The sequence below is a fragment of the Lasioglossum baleicum genome, chromosome 7 (genome assembly GCF_051020765.1).
Source record: "Lasioglossum baleicum chromosome 7, iyLasBale1, whole genome shotgun sequence".
Lineage (NCBI taxonomy): Eukaryota > Metazoa > Arthropoda > Insecta > Hymenoptera > Halictidae > Lasioglossum > Lasioglossum baleicum.
In genome coordinates, this window is record NC_134935.1 from 6,866,621 (window position 1) to 6,887,234 (window position 20,614).

At 44.5% G+C, this 20,614-nt stretch overlaps 1 protein-coding gene and 1 long non-coding RNA gene across 7 annotated transcripts; one reads left to right on the forward strand and one right to left on the reverse strand.

The window, feature by feature from the left end:
• Window positions 1–872: 872 nt before the first annotated feature.
• On the forward strand, window positions 873–20,518 carry LOC143210288 (uncharacterized). Of its 5 annotated transcripts, XM_076427023.1 has the most exons (7): window positions 1,339–3,418; window positions 3,635–3,918; window positions 14,433–14,660; window positions 16,009–16,246; window positions 18,429–18,581; window positions 19,096–19,303; window positions 20,045–20,518. In XM_076427023.1, the coding sequence occupies exons 3-7, from the start codon at window positions 14,454–14,456 to the stop codon at window positions 20,199–20,201; spliced, it is 963 nt and encodes a 320-aa protein (XP_076283138.1). In that variant the 5' UTR covers window positions 1,339–3,418; window positions 3,635–3,918; window positions 14,433–14,453; the 3' UTR covers window positions 20,202–20,518. The 5 variants fall into 5 exon arrangements, with proteins under 5 accessions (XP_076283136.1, XP_076283138.1, XP_076283139.1 ...); XM_076427021.1 differs by lacking the exons at window positions 1,339–3,418; window positions 3,635–3,918 and adding an exon at window positions 873–1,245; XM_076427024.1 differs by lacking the exon at window positions 3,635–3,918.
• LOC143210292 (uncharacterized) lies at window positions 3,321–11,588 on the reverse strand. Of its 2 annotated transcripts, XR_013009224.1 has the most exons (3): window positions 5,342–11,584; window positions 5,047–5,264; window positions 3,321–4,865 (listed from the first exon to the last, which is right to left on the reverse strand). It is a non-coding gene; the product is annotated as an uncharacterized LOC143210292 (long non-coding RNA). The 2 variants fall into 2 exon arrangements; XR_013009225.1 differs by having other exon boundaries at window positions 3,321–5,264; window positions 5,342–11,588.
• Window positions 20,519–20,614: the final 96 nt, after the last annotated feature.

Below are 20,614 nucleotides of genomic sequence, written 5' to 3' on the forward strand. Positions count from 1 at the left end.
AAACAAAGCTCGAACTGTAAATTATCTACGCGAATGTCGCCAAGAGATAACATATTCAAAATATCCATGTAACTGTACTAAATATTTAACACGTTCGCTACAAGCCGTCACATACGCGTAACAACCATGATTTCATACCATTCCCAAAGAAAATCAAATTATTTCTACACCTGTAATTATTCAAAGTTATGAAACATAACGTATGATATCATGGAATATATGGCTCCTCTGCGATAATATTTCGTTTCATGTTTTATAAGGGGATACGTTGTATTTAATAGGAAGTTATGATTATAAAGACTGTAATCGAGAGAAACCCTGGAAGCGGACGCGTTAATATTGTTATACATCGTACCATTCATCGAATATTATTCAGTATTTATGTAAATGAAGAATTTTCATTTTTGTATTTTACCAGTTCCATCTAAACTATGTAAAGCTTTTACTTATGAGGAATTAGAAAACAGTTATTTCATGTTGGACTTCTCGGTCGCTTGTTTGATTAGTTTGTAAAAGGTGTCAATTTAAAGTTGTCTGACAATAAATGTATTGTTTCAGTTTTTTTAATGGTTAATTTTTCCAGACCTGGAAGTTCTACAAAAATGTTATATGCGAAAAAATAATTTAAGTTTACTCGAACAAACGAGTGTACAGCTAATGTGTGGTCAATAATGCGAGTCACTTATTTTTCAAGCCCCGTTTTCGACGGCGCGGCGGGCGCGAATCGGCGAGTTTCGAAACAGTGAAACGCAGGAATGCATAAACAGCTGGAGGATCGGCAGGCGAGATGGAATCAGCTAGAAATAAACGTGTAATTAGACAGTCTGGAATTTTTAAAACGCGTTAACGTGCGTGGAGCTCGCGAAGCGGCGAAGTGCGGCCGCGGGAGCGATGGAGTCGAGCTGGTAATTGTAGGCGCGGCGAAGATGCTTCGGCCGTGCCTTTTCCATTTGCCGAGGCAGCCAGCGTCGAAGCCGAAGCATCTTATACCGTTCGTCCTCGTGGGCATTCCAAGCGGGAATTCTCGAAAGCCAGTTGTGCCGTAGAAACACGCGTCGCCGCCTGCCGTTCGCCAGCGACTTTCGAGTGCTCGTAAAACCGCCGTTTTCTCGGCTCCGTGCCGCTTTCGAGTGCACCGAATTTTCTTGCGAACCAGGATAGCGCAGCGGACCACCGGCCGAATACCGAAGTGCCGTAACTACTTGACCCCGACGACGGCCCCCCAGGTCCTACGGTCAAATTCCGGTGAGTAGCAACTACCTGTCGAGTACCTGTTACCGTCAACCCCGGGGTCGTCTCTTTACGACCTGGTCGTTAACGGCCGGAAAAAAACGTTCGTTTACTTGTCACAATTGCTTGTTCCTCTACGCCCACGTCTCCTCTCGCCGTCACGATATTCCCGCCGGAAAATTCTCAGGACGCTACCAAGTTTCAGTTCAGGCCAGTTTCGCGCGGGCTGTGATAATTCGCTGCTGATCGGGACGTTTATAAAAAAATGGTTTACTTGTCACAATTGCTTGCTCCTCTGCGTCCACGTCTTCTCTCATCGGAAAATTCTCAGGACGCAAAGTTTCGTTCTCGGTTCAGGCCAGTTTCGCGCAGGCTGTGATAATTCGCTGCTGATCGGGACGTTTATAAAAAAAAATGGTTTACTTGTCACAATTGCTTGCTCCTCTGGGTCCACGTCTTCTCCCATCGGAAAATTCTCAGGACGCAAAGTTTCGCTCTCGGTTCAGGCCAGTTTCGCGCGAGCTCTGATAATTCGCTGCTAATCGAGACGTTTATCGAGCCGACGACGTCGATCATCAAGAAGCGCGACCGGGATCGGTTTAATCAACTTCTCGCAGACGTTTCACAATCAATCTCGATCGAATATCGTCCTCATAACTGCCACGGCCGACAAGTTAATTACACGCGAAGTAGAGCGCGAATTAATGAGACAAGTGGCGCGTGACGCGTAGAAAAGATTACACGCAGATACATGAATAGTAAATGATCATCTCGAAACCCGCGATTATCATCGCCCGTGGATTACTCGGACGTAGTCAATCCGCAATTAACGTATCGCTTTCGAAAGCGGACTGTAGAGAGTTTCTTTGCCGCATCGAAAAAGCAGCAGGCGTTGGCAATTGTCGATGGTTCCGTGACGTTTCGCAGTCCTGTGTCAGCATGATCGCAGTATTGCGGTCTTTAGGGTAGACGTTAATAAAGGAACGGCCACGCTGAAGCGATAACGAGCAGCTTTGACGTTGCTTGTATCTTGAAAACGTCGCCGCTGTTAACGAATAAAAGAAAAAGTGTAGATTGCAAATGTTATTAATAGACAGCTGGGAACGATAATGTGACAAAATTATGTGATACTTGGTCGAAATGATAGTAAAGACAACTGCAAAATCAAAACTTGTTTCAGATTTTGCCTCTTACCATCGTGGAAACTATAAAAATGTTTTAATGAGAAATTTGTTAGTATACTTCTTTACCCGAGTACGTATTTCGTAAGCCATGTTTGCTCCAGCGTGGAACAGTTCAAACCCAGCCTAACGAGTATTACTTTAGCTCTTTTGAAAACAAATTCCGGAATCTGGTGAAAAATTCGTGCCGCCCGTGCGCGACCGTCGTGACATTTAACGTGTTGATGAAGGAGCGCGAATCAGCAAACAGGTTTGATTACAACATTGTGTGCCCAGTGTAAAAATGATATTTGAATATTTCCAAGGATTTCAATTAGCAAATATTTTGGTGGAACGTGGGGATAGTAGAAACGATATCGAATATAAAAATGATAGAAACAACGCGATCGCAACGAGGCATAACTCGGGGCCTCATCGATCGATGCTTCCCACCGAGCAGTTTCGTTCCGTTGACACGGTCCGCCAACAGCGATAATCGACGGTTTCGAAGCGGAAGCGACGATCCTCGTTTAACAGCTAATCGAAACAAAGGAGCCGTTCGTGCGATACGGCAAGGAATACTTTCGCGAAATCTTGCGGGCTCGGTGTTGGTCGCGCGATCCTTGAAAACGATCGTGTTCCAAAGCGATCGTCAAAACCCAAACACGGTCGGCGGTCGAGTAATGTTCTACGACAACAGCGACAGCCAACGGCAACGACCACCATGGCAGGGCTGGCTTTATCGACACCGGAGAAACTACAATGGCACGTAATTCCGTCGTGGTTCGCATTCCTGGACGAGCGTGTCGTTCTCAGCGTTCTCAGCCGGCCATGCCAGCGGCGGGAAAAGTGCTCTCGGCCCGAAACTTTCTAGGCTCGTATCGCAGTCCGTGACTGGGAACCCGCGTGCGAACTGGTTGCCCACGGGGTGGCAAACTGGTCAAATCGGATCTGCGCGATCGTTTGCGTAATCCGGACGAAATCGGCGCCCGTGTCAGCTCGCCCGGCCCGGCCCGCGTTGCGCAACGGTAAACTCTAACACTCTAACGCATCCATTTTCGTCGCAGCCGCTTTTACATACATGGGTGTATAAAGTATTCGTACACCTTTCAAGAACGAGTCACTTCTTCAAAATTGGACCCAACAGCTTGAGCTTTTGTCGACACGTTAGAAGCATTAGTTTATTAGAAAATGTGTAAATAATTTTTTGTAAATGTATATCTTTCTTCCTTGTATATCCTTAGTTCTTATAATGCCGATCTGTAGTCGGCATCAAGATGAGTTGAGGGGCCTACAGTACTACGACCTTGAGTGACCTTGAAGATGAAAATCCATTGAAATTCGAAGAATATCGAAATGAAATGTACGAAGTATGTAGTACGATCTAAAAGGAACACCGTGTAGACATTGCGAGGAGATCTGTTCACCCGCGTGCACTGGAGGGTCAACAGACCTAAAAATACCAGAATTTGTGGTTCGGAAGACGTTTCGCCCCGTCATGTAGCGAGGATTGGTGCAAACGAAAGTGGTGAGTCCGCGTTTTCGCAGATCGCGGTGACACAGTATGTCGCGTCGTCCCGGTTACTGTTATGCAAGCAACAATCGCGCGTCCAGTGTTTATCTTTTCCACACGGTCACTCGCGGTCAACGGTGAGTACCGTTGCCTGTTTGCCTGGTCTCGGGACGAGCATCTAGAAGCGAGCAACCGCAGCACCGATTTATCGCGGTGTGTACACGATCCATGGCGTTGCGAATCTTCCACGGCTAATAATTCTTACGATGATAGAGAAAAGAACCGCGTGGATGACCAGCGAGCTCCGTTAAATCGCGAGTCGGCCTTCCTGGTTCTCTTTCTCTCTCTCTCTCCCTCTCCCTCTCTCTGTTTCAACGATCCGAGCACGGCCTCGGTTAATTCTCTAGCGGGATAACAGGCGCCCACGTAAAAATAGCGGGAACCCGTACAGCCGCGATGTGTATAAATTACGGAACGGCTTCTGCTATTGGAAACGCGTTTCCATGTACCAAACGATAGCGAACACCAGTCGAATCGTGTCGGACATTCGGCGGTTACCGGTCTACATTCATCTAGATTCCAAACGTTACGCTAAAGGAATGCCCGCCGATAAATTCTCGTCGGTGTACAAGCGTCGATGTACAGTAACGTTTCGCTAGTAGTTCGCTCCCTCCCTGGTTGCGCGCTAGCGTACGCCTCTTCTTTTCCAGAGATTCCCGATCGATTTTGTTCGACGAGAAATCAGCCGCGAACCTCGCTCGATGATCGGCTACGGGTCTAGAACCGTGATCCACTATCGGGGCATTATATAGTCGATTTGACCTCGCATTTCTCAGGCGTCGGCATGCAGAATTGCATCAACGGAATGCGCCGATTAGCAAATACTAATAATCGTTGCAGCCGTTTCTTCCGCGACCCATCATCTCCGTAGCCGCTCACGTATTTCGGCCACATCCCTTGCACTGTAACATGTTATTAGATTTCTTTAATCAACCCTCATCCGTGCCTCATTTTCGCAATTTGCACTCGCAACTATTTTAACACGAAAGCCAAACATTTCTTCTGACCTAGAATATTTCCATTCTATATAATTTCCTTCATTTTAAGCATCATTTAAGAAAAACTGATGTTCGTTTTACTCACTTATGCGTTGGCAGCATTCATTGGATCGTCTGATTAGAATCACGACCGCAATTCACTGTTTCTGCGAGCGTAAACGCGCCCTAAGAGTTATGCCGGCCGCATCTCTATCGGGCCAGTGCAGCGGAGCTGAGCAATGTTCTAACCCGCCGCGGCGGAGGAAACGTTCCGCAAGATTCGGGAGCGGCGGGCCCCGGCGGCGGATCGATACTTCCATGTTCCTGTTGGAATTAGCACGGCCGTACAAAGTCCCGCAATTCGATAACCTGACCGCGAAACGTGATTCGGTCATGCATACCGTGAACTCGAAAGGAGGCCCGGGGCCCATCCTCGGCGTTGATGCGCGCACAATGTCGCCCCGGCTGTACGTGTAATCCGTTTCACTCCTAGCATTCCAGTCGGTGCACGCCTCGCGTCGCGTCGGCATAGCGCCGCGATTAATAGAGATGACATAGCTGCTTATTAGCATGGAGTCGCAATCCGCGGCCTCCGTTACGCGAGCCAACCAAGACTTCGCGCAGGAAACGCGTGCAAATCGCGAACCTCGACACGTTGACTCACTGACGATCAGTCGCACCTGTAAAACCGAGCAAACGCTTTTAATCAGTCGTCATAATTAGACTGCGAATGTTTATGCGTTTGAATTTTTGTAGACGAATCTTAAGGAAGTGTAATAAGATGGAATCTCTTATTTCCAGTGGTAGTAGCCTTTGCAGATCTGAAATAAATAAAAATTGGACTAAATGCTGTATTCTACACTTTTTTGAAAATTTTTTGAAGCCATAAATGTGTTAAATCGCGCAAAAATCATAATTGAAGTTCTAAGGGAAATAGAAATTAATGAAACTCATACTTAATGCATTAGAAGCGTTTACTTATTTTTATGCATTCTGTGTACAATGCAGCATAACTTCCGCAAAAGAATTCCGAGTGCAGTTATGCGTGCAGTTTTCGAATCTTCAAAAGGCCAGAGTGAAAGTAAGGAAAATAAGTCAACTGGACACTGAAGTTCTGAAGAGCGTTGAGAAACTAGGCGTTAGCCAATACCTTATACTACTGAATGAAAGGTTTGCCATTTACATGGTGCTGTATCTTGACTTTTACTTTTGGATCTTTTCCATGTTCGGTTGAAATACGATATGTTGAAACTCTTCGGTTCGCAGTGAAGCGTTTACTCCATTGGGAATTCAATTTAAGCTAACGATGGTCAATGTTTCAAATGTTGGCACTTGGGTACCGATCGAGTAACCGAATCGTCTCGACTCGAAAGTGCACGCGTAGCATGGAACTTCCAAAATGGAATTACATTCTTGCGTTCAATTATTTCATGGGACCTATTTTCGTAAAGTTGCGGCAGCTGCATGCTGCCGAATGATGCAAATTACGCCTCGTGAACGTAAAAATAGAACTATTCAGGGAGAGGGCGGTCTAGATTGGTCTTTTATCTAGCGCTTTTGACTTCTGAAAAACCCCATCTTTTGAATCCAATTTTCCATCCAATCCTGGAAAGGAGAGGCTCGGTAGTGTTAATTCGTGTGCCTCACGATCGACCTGGCAAATTAGTATTTTGCTTCGCCGAACAAAACCGAAAGAAGTGATTCTGCACCTTTTTATCTGTTTCGATCGTTAATACACGCATCGAGCATCCTGCGTCAGTGTGTTTACTTGCAGGTAGGTGAACGCCACCGAGGGAAAGTCTTTTACGGGTTTACGGAGCGAACCAGTTCGCGAATAAATGTCACAGCGACTCGCCTTTTACTCGGTCTCGCTCGGCCGGAATCACGGAGCAGGGATGTATCAATATTAATGATATAATCCGTGCGGTTTTGTTCGTGTCGGATAATTTTCCCCGGGTATTTATCATCTGCCGAATCTCGCGGTGCAAATAAGGTGTATTTGGACGAAAACTCCGAGTTATTTGCGATGCAGTTTCTCGTAATTGCGTGCAGCCACGGCCGCGTAAAATAACAAGGCTCGCTTTCCCCTTTTTTTTGTGCAAACCGATCGTTCCGATACAAATTTCGTATCGGACGAACGATCTAGACGCGTCCCGATACATCTATAAGCCAAGCAACAGGACTCGGCCAATTACCACCGACAATTTCATCGGTCTCATGCCCGACGATCGTTAACAATGAAAAAGGGAGATCCCGACGAAAAACGAAATCTCGTCTACTTTTCACCGAGATTCTCATTACAGAAAAATGGCCGAGCCATTAGCGAGATTCCAGATAAGCCAACCATAATTTCGTGGCACCTGTCTTTCGGCTCGGTTTCTTTCCGCGCCTGCATTCCAGAGAAAGTTAGCCGCGATGATTTGGCACGCAATCGAGGCGCGCACTCGTTCGCCCGAGCTTACTTGCGTTTCCATTGCCCGGCGGCGACTGCCCAGCAGTACAGGTGCAACCGTGCACAGGTAGAAATTTTTAATCTCTAGCCAACCTGAAATTGAATTTTCGTTGGGTACCATCACTTTCTTTATTATTTTCTTGCGATTGTATAGACATCGTATACAGGGTGTCTTACCAGATTTTGACATCTTGATTTTCTCGCTATCGTTACTCGTAGCAACAAATGTTTCAGCGGAGGCTTGAATGGTTTCGAGTGGAGCATATTATGATGTTATTAGTTTTTTCGTGATTGGACACGTACAGGTCATATAAAGGTCAACTTTGTTTTTTTTTTAGATGGAATGAGGTGTTTGTATCGGTTAGTCTAACGTTGGTAAACAGAGCTAACGCCTTAGTGCGGCAGTAATGATGCCTTAAGAATTTAAATGGAATATCTCCTGAACTACTAACTTTTCAACGTGCATAGGTTAGAAATTTTTTATAACGAATATCCAGCTGCATCGATTAATGTATTAAAAAATACCTCATTCCACTTAAAAAAACAAAGTTGACCTTTATATGACCTTTACGCGTCCACTCACGAAAAATCTAATAACATCAGAATATGCTCCACTAGATACCATTCAAGCCTCCACTGAAACATTATTTGTTACGATAAAGAATAGCGAGAAAATCAAGATGTCAAAATCGGATGGGACATCCTGTACACTTTTAAAAGGACGATAACTTTTTAAAGATCAAATCATACGACTTCGATATTTTTTGAGAAGTTGGAGGAATTGGTTTTAAAATATGCCCGGACTCACCCGCAAGTATAACATAATTAATCTTGAAGTATTAAAGTATAGCTAGATTAACACAGATTTTCAAAGTTAAAAAACGCTCGTACCATAATCTCTCCCATATTTCAGCCTTAATTTAAAAAATAAATCGCCTTCTTTGATTTTGACGCAGAACTCATCAGTTTGACCCACCGTGCAGCGTTGAACACGCGAAATAGTGGTCTCCACTCTCCACTCGATCCCGGCTAGCGAAGAACGATCTAGAACTAGCTAATTTTGCGAATGGCGTTCGCGGCGTACTCTCAGATGTCAAAAACATAATACGTGATGGGTAACCCCAATGGATTTGGTCGAATAATTCGACCCAGCAGCTGTTGAAAATATCGTATATCGTTTGAAATCGGAGGCCATCATCGAGAACAGCGGCGCAGGGTGCCTCGAGCGGTGGCTAACTCTCACTTCCGGCGTGTTCTCCAACTATAGCTCGATGGATCAACGCGTGCGCGGACAGTCCTCGCCGGAAACATGAGATTTTCACGCGACCCAGGGAGAAAAAGAATTCGAACTATCGGTTCATTCTCGCGAATATATATCCGACGCGTCGCGTCGGGGCTCCGCTGACATTCGAATCGATCCGCGTTTAATTCAATTGCGCTCGTCGCGTCGCGCCAAGCCGAGCATTTCCGGTCGCGTGAAGAAAATCGTGACGGCGTTGAACGATTCCTTTCAAGGAACATTTCTTCCTGTTCCCTCGACGAACGTTTAAATCACGAGCGATGCACTCGGAAATAGTTAACACCAGGTTTACGGTGCACTGAAACTGATTATATCACGTTGCTTTCTAAAAGTGTCAAGAGTTTTTCTATCAAAGTTTTAGCCATTCTTTTAATAAATCCTCATCTCGGCGATCTGACATTAAAAATATTAGAATATTCGTCAAACTATACAGTAAACTCCCTCCTAATCGTAATTACATCGTGTTTGGTGTCATTTCAATCGGAAAAATGAGACGAATAAGATGGTAAAAGTTGTATTAAATAAAAAAATAAATAATTAAGAAAGTATTAGCTGCGATAACATTGTAACAGTTACGGTAGAGACCTTCGCGACAGTTACGGAGGTACTTGAATAACCTACTTGTTGTATTAAAAAATGTTTCAAAGACAAGTGGTGAGACATTAACCGGTCGAGATCGAATTTAATTTCGATTGTCCATGCGTCGGAGATAACTGGCATGTGCCAAGTTGGAATCCGAGCAATCCGACATTGGAACCCGATCGCGGATCGATGATTCAATTGGCGGAGACGCGGAGGCATCGGCGGAACGCATCGCGGATTCCGTTTTTCTCGCGGAAAGTGAAGGGCGTTCGAAAGGTTCTAGCTCTCGTCGATGTGCCTCGCCTTTCTAAAGTGTAGATTTGAACTCAGCGAGGCGTGGCACTCGCAGGCCGCTCTTGTTTCACCGCGTCCAGCCGACGCTCGTCGTCACGAATTCTGCACGGATTTGCAAAATCGAACGCAATCCGTTCCCGGACCTGTCACGCCGCACAGTGGCCCGGATTGGTATAACTTTCGAACCATTAGAGATACCGCAATGAAATTTTCACTAAAAATATTTTCAACCCTCATTCGTCCCCCATTTCACGAGTTCGTGATTCAGTTGAATCTGGCCCTGGTAAAAGATCGATGAAATAACAAGGTAAACAATTGATGAGTTGTATGCGTACCTGTATGTATTATATGTAGCTGTATGGACATTTCGAAACAAGAATCCGTTTAGCAGAAGTCGATACCTGAAAGTTGATTTTGTTGGCCAAATGGTTCACGATTTCCCAATCCGGACGACGCGCCGGTGAAAATCACGCTCGCCGGTTTAATAGCTCGGATCACGTTTTCGTTAATGTGCTGAATCGATTAGCCAGATGGGAGCGTCACAACCGGCATAAAGAGGCATTTTTCACCAGCCCGGAATATCCCGTTTTCGAATGCTTTTCGTCGCGCTTGAACGAAGGATAGATTCGTCTGGGATCGTCGCTCCTCTAAACGAAATTATTGTCGGAAGTTACAAGGGTTTTTTCAATAGCTGGAACAGTTTAGTTTACTGCATGTCACGAAAAAGAAATTTTGAAAAAATTGCAATTGACCGGAATCGCAGAAAAAAATTCCAAAATTGCATACATTCTGCATATTTCAACGGAATCTTTTTGTTAACACGAGTAGCAGTGGCAGTGAACGCGTTTACAGTATTTCCTTGCACATAAAGAACAAAATATTATTTCTTCGTGACGTGTCTCCTGTATCGTATCCGATATACCGAGTTTGTAATGGAGAATTCTTTCTTTAGACGAGCGTGTCACGCGATGCTAATTATTTAGTCGTCTTTAAAACGAAGCAGTACTATTTATAGCGAGACCTTTTTAAAATTGTAATCAGATATAGTTGAATACTGAAAGCGACATGCTAAACTGAGGCCTTGATAATTAAAAGACTTCCGCGTAAATGTCAAAATGTTTGCGAAAGTCTGCTATTTCAGTCCAGTATTGAATTCACTTTTGCACGAAACGAGATGAAAGCGAAAAAATGTCGAAAGCGATGGCAAACACTTTGTTAGATTTTCGTCTTTGTGTAGCACGGACGGTAAATATAAGAAAAAAAACGAGGACCGTATGAAATGATAGAATTTCAGCTGCACTAGCATGTCGGGAGTATAAATCAAACAACAATTTTCGTCTATACATCAAAGGCGTCTCATTGATGACGAAATTTAAGCGGTCCAAATGTAATTTTCATTCACGTAATGCAATTTCGTCCGTCCCGTTTTCGCTGAAGTGAGTGCCGAGTTTATTGAAAATTCGTGTCTTTGTCCCTTGTTTTTTCCCCGGACGCACGATGACGTGGGGGAAAATATTTTGACTCGGAAATGTGTCCTGCTCCGGCTCCCAACGGATTTTCAAGTGGAAATCTGCGTTCTGTGATTACACCGCGTCGGAAAGCTTTGCCGGCATCCGTGATGCAACAGAGAAAACTTTCGCTCGAAACGTTTCCAATTTAATTTTCGAACAAAAAAAGACAATGTTATCATTCGCGGACGCGCGTGCTTGTTAACAAGCTGAATTTCAGAGTGCCGAACGCACAGTCGCGGTTTTTTTTAACATGCATCATGATGTCGCGTCGAAGAAATCTGAAAGACACGACTGCTGCCGATGGAAAGCATAGTGAATAGTAGACAACAGTTTTGGGAAGCAGGAACAAAAAAAAATTGATTTCATCCCCTAATGACTTTGTTACGTTGAAAACAACATTACATAAATATTATATAAAGCTTATCGATAATATTATAAAAATATAAGACATTATATATAGATTTAGTGATTAGATACATGATCGAGTAAATAATTTGTTAATGACGTCTTGGAGTGACATAGAAATTTATTTTCAATCTGAATATGATCAATAGGTTGAAAATAATATAATAGTATTTTTAAATTCTGCTAATATTTTTACTGTCTTAAATTGCACCTATTTATTTTTATGAAATTGTGAAAACTCTCGGTGTATCAATTGTCGAGTAGATTGCAGTAATTCTTTGATTTTTGGCCACATTTCGACAAATCTGATCCACCGTGAATCGTAGCGTTAAAATTCCCATTCGGAAGATTTTGATGGGGAACGGTTCGCGGTATGGGATCTTAGAGAAAAGCTACGGATTTATGGTCTACGGATAGAATATCATTTCACCGGCCATTGGTAATCGATGAACACGTCCGGACGTTCCGCGATCCTTTATCGTGGAGAATAAACGCGGATCCGTCGGCAATAAAGATACTTGATTTGTTGTACCGTCCGGGGCTCAACAATTGCTCAGTTAAATATACTATGCCTTATGGAATCATTATTGATCGATCGGCTGTCACCGGCATTCGTGTACGGAATCACGCTCCGCGGTGGATTTATACGGGTTGCGTGCATCCACCGAAAACATTGGTACAAACAGCACCGGCGGCGATAGCTTGGATCCATCGCAGAAGGACGTTGACGAGTGGACTTCGCAATCAGGGTAGGACAGTCCCCTTTGATTCGCAGCTCCATTAGCCAGGCTTATCTCGAGATCATCGATAATCGTTTGATTGCAATCCTACGGACCCACATTACTTGTTCATTCCCTTTCCCGAACCGTCTCACAGTGGCGCGATCCTATAGTAATGCTGAACATTAGGGACTGCATTTCGAAGTTCAAAGGGAATTTGACTAAGGGACTGTCGTAAATATTCAGGCACGTTTCGTGCTTAGCTATAAAATTTCATGGGATGAGAATTACGCAAACAAATTGTAATGATAGCCAATTTTTCGAAGATAATGTTTTGGGCAGAAACTCTGAAAAGTAAAATTCTGAGGGCAGAAATCCCCTCTCTGCCAGTACTGGATTAGTCACGTGACATTGTGACGCATGCACGACAGAGACGGAACGCGTCACGTGACCGAGCCGTGGCGGAGGAGTGGGGAATGGCGACTCTGCTAATACTATAGTGTCTCTAGTTCGTGTTCCGGTTCATTGGTTACCAATCAAAAGAGAATTCCAATTGGTCGGCGGAACAATTAAAAGTCGCATCCTGTGCACTTCCACGGTTCCGCAGTTATTATTCTTTTGCAGCCGTTCTCTGGTGAACACGCAGCGTGTCCGAAACTCCGTTTCGATGAAAACATTGTTGGTAATTCCATTGTATCGGTGGACGCGCAGCGTCGACGAATACTGGAGGGGATATTGCCGATGAAAATATTGTCGGCAACAGCAGGGTAACTCGATTGATCGACAGCTTCGGTAGCGTTTAATCACTTTTCCGCCGCGTTGCTTTCCGAATCGGTAATCTCGCTCGCATACTCTTCCGACTATTTTAACGGTTTGCATGCAGCTTACGCGATGTTTATCTTATTCAAGTTAAAATTAACGAACGGAGAATGTTACGCTTTAATTCAGCAGCTCGCAAGAACGAATGCTAATGGCATACCGAGCAGGCACACCTGAAACGTCTAATCATTTCGACCATTATTTTCATGTTTCAAACCGTATCGAATGGTATACAGCTCATCCTATTAAGTGAAATTCACGGTTCGGCTGCAACGCTAACTACAACGGAAGCCACAATCGAAAAGATACAGTCAGTCAAAAATCGACGCAGTGAAACGGAACAGTTCTTCCAAAATTAACGTTCAAACGATTCGGCTTTTTCCAGGGGTTAGGAGAATCAGTTTGCTAGTTGATGTGTAACAAAATTTTCGCGTTGTTACAACGTTTTCACGTGTGTCTTTAATCAGCATATTGAAGCACTGGTAATTTAAAACATTGAAGACATAAGACGAATTCCAAAATGCTTTTATATTATGTCCAACTCCTATTGAACATATTCAGAGAGAAAATTCATTTCTATGTCATTTCTATGAAAATTTTTATCTTGCATGAAGGCCCGCTGTCTAGTGATGAGCCCGTTTACGATTTATCACAGTCGTAAACTGGAAATTGCGACTAACTGCGGGTTTCACTGCGATTAACAGTGTACGCGACTCGGCGAGGTTACCGAAATTATCTACGTTCTTGCAAAAAGCTCGGTCCACTTTGAAAAGTGACTCTATTACAAAAGTTGCACCGAGACTCTTTTCTGCCAACCGTAGAAAAGCTTTCCTTGCGAGAAAGATAGTCGCAATTTACATGGGGCGTTGTTAGTTTCGAACGGGGCAGGTTTCGGGGTCCACGAAACCGTGAAAACAACGGGCTCGCGGAGAGCCTCGATTCGCAAAATTACACGGGCATTGCGAAACTCGCGGCCGTTCGCCAGGATACGATTGTCGGGGCCGATTGGGGGCAATCCTGCGAAGGGGAACGATTAAAGTAGACCGGGGCGCCGGCACGGCGTCGTCGATTGGGCGAACGAATGAATTCCGGCCAGCGGAACAACGTGGAAACCGGAAGGTAATTTTCGTCGCGATATTTGTCGTTGGATCGTGAGTATTTTGGTGGGGACACATGGTTAACGGCACGAGTGTCCGGCGAACGGGCATAACCCGCGGCCGTAGGAAACGGTGGAGTCTGACTATGTGCGTGTTCACGTGTAAGTATCGGTGCGCGGAAACTTCGACGTGAAATTTAGCTGCGCCATAACGGCCGATGAGAAACTATTCCCGGCGCATTGCGGAAGTGGAAGGGCCCGTATGACCCGGGCTTGAATTGCAGCGTAATTGAGACGTAACTTCTGCTTTGCAGATTGAATATCGCCCCGAGAGGATGGACGCCGAGACCGGGGCCATTTTGGCCCTACAAATATTGGCTCTCTGTTCGATTGTCGCCGCTCTGTTGGCCTATCTGATGCGGCAATCGAGGAACGCCACCGACGAGTACGAGTCCCGCAACAAACGCCACGTGCTCGTTACCAGCTGCGATACCTGCGTGGGCTTGCAAATCGCCCTCGCACTCTACGAAGTTGGTTATAAGGTACTCGTTCTCCATATCGTCGGCCTCATATGAAAACTGCCCAAGTTCATTTTTTAAATGAAAATTCGGTTTTCCGCTTCGCTTTGTTAGGTACTCCAATTTCTACAGTCTGAAGGTAATAGTTCGGCGATAAGTTGTTAGCTTGCGCTACAATATCAGAATTTGAAAACTCCGTGCAAAGCAAAATAGATTCGCTTCAAATCGTTTTCTTTTTTCGCCTCCTGTAAATTTTACTTTTTTGGACTTGACAGTTTTCATATGAGGTCGACGATATTTGTGTGACACCTTATTCTACATGGAAAAAAATCGGAAATCGTTTTACGTTTTTATGGTACTTCCTAATATTATCTTCAAACTTGAAACTTGGTTTTATAGTGTTAACCCCTTGCCCTACGATTTATTTTACGGTTTCAGTGATTAGAACTTTCTTTGTAGTACGTAATTTCCTAAAAAAGGAGAAAATTTATATCTATTGTATGCCTACATGTTCTCCAATAACTATACATTAACAAAACAAAAATAGGATTGCTTCTTGGTTTCAAGGAAATTAATAATATACATATTTATTATAGTCTGTTCAGAGTCGGACACGATATTGTAGGGCAAGGGGTTAAATAGTGTAGGAGAGACCGGGGCTGTAAGTTCCGATTCCGATATGAAAGTGGTCTACGTCATAAAAATAATATAGAATAGAAAAATCTGGCTCTCCGAAAACTTTCTACAGCTATAATTTTGGATCTTCAGGTTTCGTTGATCGGATAGAAGCAGTGTTGGGTATCTGCAAATGACCGAACTCCTCGTCGAAATTGATTTTCTGAGACATTAAAGAGATATTATACCTCTCGCCAGCGCGCTGACTTATTAATTAGGTTATACTATAATGATTAAAGTTACGTTCTTGTACGCGAACAGCGGTAAATGGTGCTTTGACTCGGACTACTGGCTCTCAAGAAACTCGATATTTTACGAAATTGAACACCTCTTGCGCGTCAAAGTACGGTTGCATACGAGTGATAGCCAGTTGGAACCTCTTCTACTTTTAAGCTTAACTTTTAATATTCCGTGTTCATTGTAGTAACTGAAAAAAGCAATACAATTGTCGCACTTGTTTAAATTTTTGCTCCATGAGATGCAGACAATTTTTATTTTGACACCACCTTCTTAAAATTTGTCTAAAAAATTGAGAATTGCATAACATCCCCAGTCTAATAAACAATTTTTAAATATTCTTAGAGTCAGTATGATGTATCGATGTCGTCCTCTCGAAGGGTTAACGAAACAAGAGAGTGTGTCAGGGAATAACCGTTGTTGAGATCGGTATGAGAACGTTGTCGTTCGCTGTTGATAGGTGTTTGCCGGCCTACTGGATCCCTCTGGCAGTTCACCATCGATCAAGATCCTGCGGGCGATGGAACAGCAGAAGGACAAGGACGAGGACACGATAGACGCGGCGCAGGGGAATCCGCAGGATCCGGAAGTACGTGCTCGCGGCCAAATCGTGCCATTGGAGCTGGACCCGACAAGGGAGGACAGTTTACGGGCTTGTTTGGACGCAGTTAGAGCGAAACTTCCGGCCGGCGAAGACGGCAAGCAATTGTCGATTTAATGCGCACTCGAATGGCGAAGATTGAACACGCTCCGATGCGCTGCGCTCTGCCGCCTCCGTTCCGTCTCGCGCGATCCGCTTGTTTTCACACGTTGGAGCTCGTATACATTCGTGCTCGAGTAATTAAATTCGATTGCCGACAAGCCGAGCTTAACCAGTTCGGCCCCGTAACGATCCACCGCAATATCACGGCCAGAAAATTATGATCACGGTGTGACGGACAACAGACGCGATCGTGTTTCGTTCGAAATCATTCTCTAGCCACGCTTGTTCCCTTCACGGTCTCTTGCTCTTTATCGTTCCTCCTAAAAAGAAGTACCGTGTATAAAAAAAATCCTGCCAGCCGTTAATTGTGCAACATTCAAGCGCAAATTATTAGGAAAGCTTCTTCCTTATTACTGCAACTGCTGATTCGAAGAACGCGCTCCCGTGGAACAGAGTTCCCCTTCAAAACTGACAAGCAAATCTTCCAAATTATATTATACTCTTCAAGAACCAAGAATCTAAAGTGCTTCCATGGGAAACGATTCAATAAGTTTCTTTATTCAAACACATATTCGTAATAACGAACGCGCGAGACTTAAATGAATACAGACTTATCATTTCCATAAATAAGGACTCGGTCGCTTCAGTCGATCGAGTCACCTGTAGTGCTTGGCCGGTTTAATGTTAAAACGATATCGCAGGAGGTCGACTGTCGTTGGAAAATATTCAATCTCTTCAAAGAATGGCCGTAGTATTATTTAAACTTAATGTGACATCCTACAAAGGCGTAACCGGATCTTTGTAAAAAGATTGAAGGGAACTTAACGAGTAGCTGCTGGCGTCTGCAATGAGACAACGTCGAGACGCGACGGGTTGCTTAATTAATGAAAAATCACGTTACTCCGAGGGGAACGTTAATTAAGTTCCGCGCGATGTTCGAGTTTCGTTTTCGAAGGTTCTCGCGTTCCTGTCGGTCAGTGTCTCGGCCGAGGTTCTTCGTTTCGATCCGAAAAATGGATTATATCGTTAATTACGCGGGATCTTTGAGAAAATCTCTCGTTCAAGGCGAGAGTCGTGCCTCGAAATGCGATCGTTAATGTAGACACGGGGCCAATAATTGTTCCCCCGATGATTCCGCCGAGTCGTACGCTTCGAGATATAATACCCGCCGAGTTTTATCGGCCCGTATAGATAGAACGCGAGGAAAGGGGGCGAATAAGAGAAAAGCGTGATAAAGAAAAGAGAGAGAGAGAGTGAGAGGGATAGTACGGAATGGAGTTCCGAGACGCGACGGCCGCAAAGATTCACGGATGTAAAATACCATCGGCTCCCTGGAAATTGTTCGGTTAAAACGAACAATTCCGCGGGAAGGGGTCTGATAACCGATCGTCGAATGCAATGCATTTGCTTTTATCGATTTCCTCCGTGCACCGTCGTCGATCCTGTACGGGGCAAAGCGGGTCTGTTCCGATCGGCTGTAAATTACAGCCGGCGCAGTTTAATCGAAATTTTTCTTCATTCCTTCCCCCTCGTTTTCCTTTTTCTTCAAACTTTTTCGTTTCTTTTAGCCTCTCCAATTCACCTCTTTCTGAAACGCGTTCGCCACCGCGATATCTACCTGGAAGATTAACACGTTCGCTATTTGCTTCGTGTGTTCACGTGGCTAGGAGATTTCTTGTAAAGATACTCAAATTATTAGCGTGAACGCTCTTCTTTAACCTTTTACAGTCGGGACCACTTTAACTCAAAAATTGAACATTTCTTCCTAGCTAGAATAATTCCATTGTATACGGTTTTTTCATTTTATGGATATGAAATTGATATAATACCTCGTACAATACATAAATGTGTAGTAATTGATTAGTAGAAAGCGGATCTTTATGCAAAATAAAAATCTATGATTGACAGTTGGGTGATGTTCAAAGCGACTGACGACGTGTTAAGAGCACCGAAGGGACCGTGTCAGGGAACAATGAAAGTGTTAAGGGTACCAAAGGGACCGTCCATTTCGGAACGTTAAGAAGAAATGGAGGAATCGTTTACGAATTCCTGGTTTGCGCAAACTCGTTAAGAGGCGCAAACTCCGCGTTGCGAACTTCCATCTTCGCCGCGTCTGGCGCGCCGTTCGAAAGCGACCGCTTAAGGTACACCAAAGTTTCAACTGTGCTTAATTACAGGTCTCTGGGCAGTCGTGCACACCGGCGGTCAGGCTCTTCCTGGTGTTATTGAGAGGCAGCCGAGTTCCGCGTGGGAATCCATGTTGCGACACAACTTGGTCGCACCGCTCAGGACTGCCAGGGTTTTCATTCCTCTGTTGCGCGCGAAAAGAGGTCTGTTTTATAGTTGAACGAGCGTCAGGAAGGATTTCGTTTCCAATTAGAAATTTCATCAACGTGTCCATCTCGTTATTTTTATCTTAAAAATTGAAGGCGTTAAAGAACTCGTTTATCTGAAAACGGAAATATCTCGTGACGCACTGAAGTTACGAAAAAAATGTGTTTGCAAAAATTTTTTAATGGAACCATATATTTTCTTTGTCGTAACACGATAGCAGTTTCCGGGGAAAATTCAACGACATATCACATTGTTTTCCTCTTCGTGTTTTAGCAGAATGCTTCCTAATTCAAACAAATCCTTTGACACTTTGAAAGCACTGGCGCTCAAAGAAAATGCGAGAAAAATTGATTTTATCGAAGCTCGAAACCAGAAATACTCGTTGAAGGCAGCAGCAAGCAACCTAAGCGATATTGCTGGAATGACGTTGTGCACGATAAATACCGTTTAGACTCTGTTTTACGGTGAATAAGGTGCCGGCGCGCGCTGTAAGGAACATTTATGTTAAAGGTCGCATCGTTCTTTTGGGAGATTCCGCGACCAGCTACGGTACCAAAGCCGGGACAGGTCTGGTGGCGTACAGTGCATCCCGGAAGGCCGTGGAAGGTGCTGCGGAGGCATTAAAAAGCGAGCTTCAGTCCTCGGGAGTCGACGTCGTTCTTCTTAAACCGCCGCCCGTGAATCCTCTTATTCTTTATAGCGCGCCCGTTCTCAAGACGTAAGACTTCGAACAGTATTTCACGGACGGTTCTCCCCGGCATAGTAATTCGCGGCGAGTACGTTTTCGCGGTAACGTTTGAATGCGGCAGTCTCGTACCGTCTGTAATTGGCATTCGTGGCTCTTTCAGCCATTTCTCTTCATGTAATAGCGTTTCACCGTCTAGATTCACCGAGAGCTTCCACCTCTCTGAACCAGGGTTTCAAACGGACCCGAAAATAACTGTTTCAAACTGTTACATTTCGGGCTTGATTGCAACTGTTATGAAGGACCGCTACTCTAGATTAGAGTCGCGACCCCCACCGGGGGTTGTTTCTCCCACTCTTCACTTCTGGCTTATCTCCAGAACCGGAGATAACCGCGTGGCGGGAAATGCTGGTAGACACTCAGAAGAGGGGAGAGAAGCGGCGTACGGCACGCGAGCCGCCAGTTGCCCGGCTCTGCTCTAAATAACTGTTCTGAAGGACCGAAGTTCTGGTCGATATCGATTTCGATTACAAAATTTCGGTCCTTCATAACAGTTATTTAGTTATTTCCGTTATTTACTGAAAGTTAGTTATTACAATAATTTACCTATAGAACTAATTATGTAATCGAAACCGATATCGACCAATTTCGGCCCTTCATAACAGTTATTTACAGTATCAGTCCTTCATAACTGTTTCAAGCGCCGAAACCGATATCATAACTGTTTTCAAGTCCTGCTTTGGACATTAAATAAATAAATAATAAATTTGACAGGTCGGACGTGGAATCTGGGATCTTTTCATCGGAAGGGACCTGGACAGCTCCCGTGTCAACTCATTCGGTCCAGAACTCGTTGATTCCAGCGTTAACATCCGCCTGTCCACGTGGCTCCTACGATATGGCAGCGAAATCGCGGCTCTTCTGCCGATGATCTGGTTGCTGACGATGTTGCCAGCACATGTAGCGTTGCACACAAGACTTAATTGATAGCGTGTTCGGTTACATGACAGCCAGTAATACTTTGTAAGACTAATGGAGCCTTGTTAACTTTGTGTTAATTAATCCTCGTCTGTACGAGTCGATGAACGATACGGGACCTCCACGAGACCATTAAGACTGTGTCGTTTACCGCGACTTCGAGCCTGAATAGCTTCGCATCGCAAAGCTGACGCGGCCAGAAGCTCCCAGGCGCTAAGAATCTGTACAGTTTTGTAATTAATATAACTCTCACTAAAGAATTCTAATTAAGATTGTGGTGTCTTTCTTTCGAACGGCTTCCCTGAGAACGCGATCCGCTCGTGAACATGTTTGTACATAAACTCCGGACAGGTTTGCGCAACGTTA

Coding starts and splice junctions, on each gene's coding strand:
- LOC143210288 (XM_076427021.1), top strand. CDS start 14,454: ATGGACGCCGAGACCGGGGCCATTTTGGCCCTACAAATATTGGCTCTC. Junction 14,661..16,008: donor TCTACGAAGTTGGTTATAAG/GTACTCGTTCTC, acceptor CGCTGTTGATAG/GTGTTTGCCGGCCTACTGGA. Junction 16,247..18,428: donor ACTTCCGGCCGGCGAAGACG/GCAAGCAATTGT, acceptor GCTTAATTACAG/GTCTCTGGGCAGTCGTGCAC.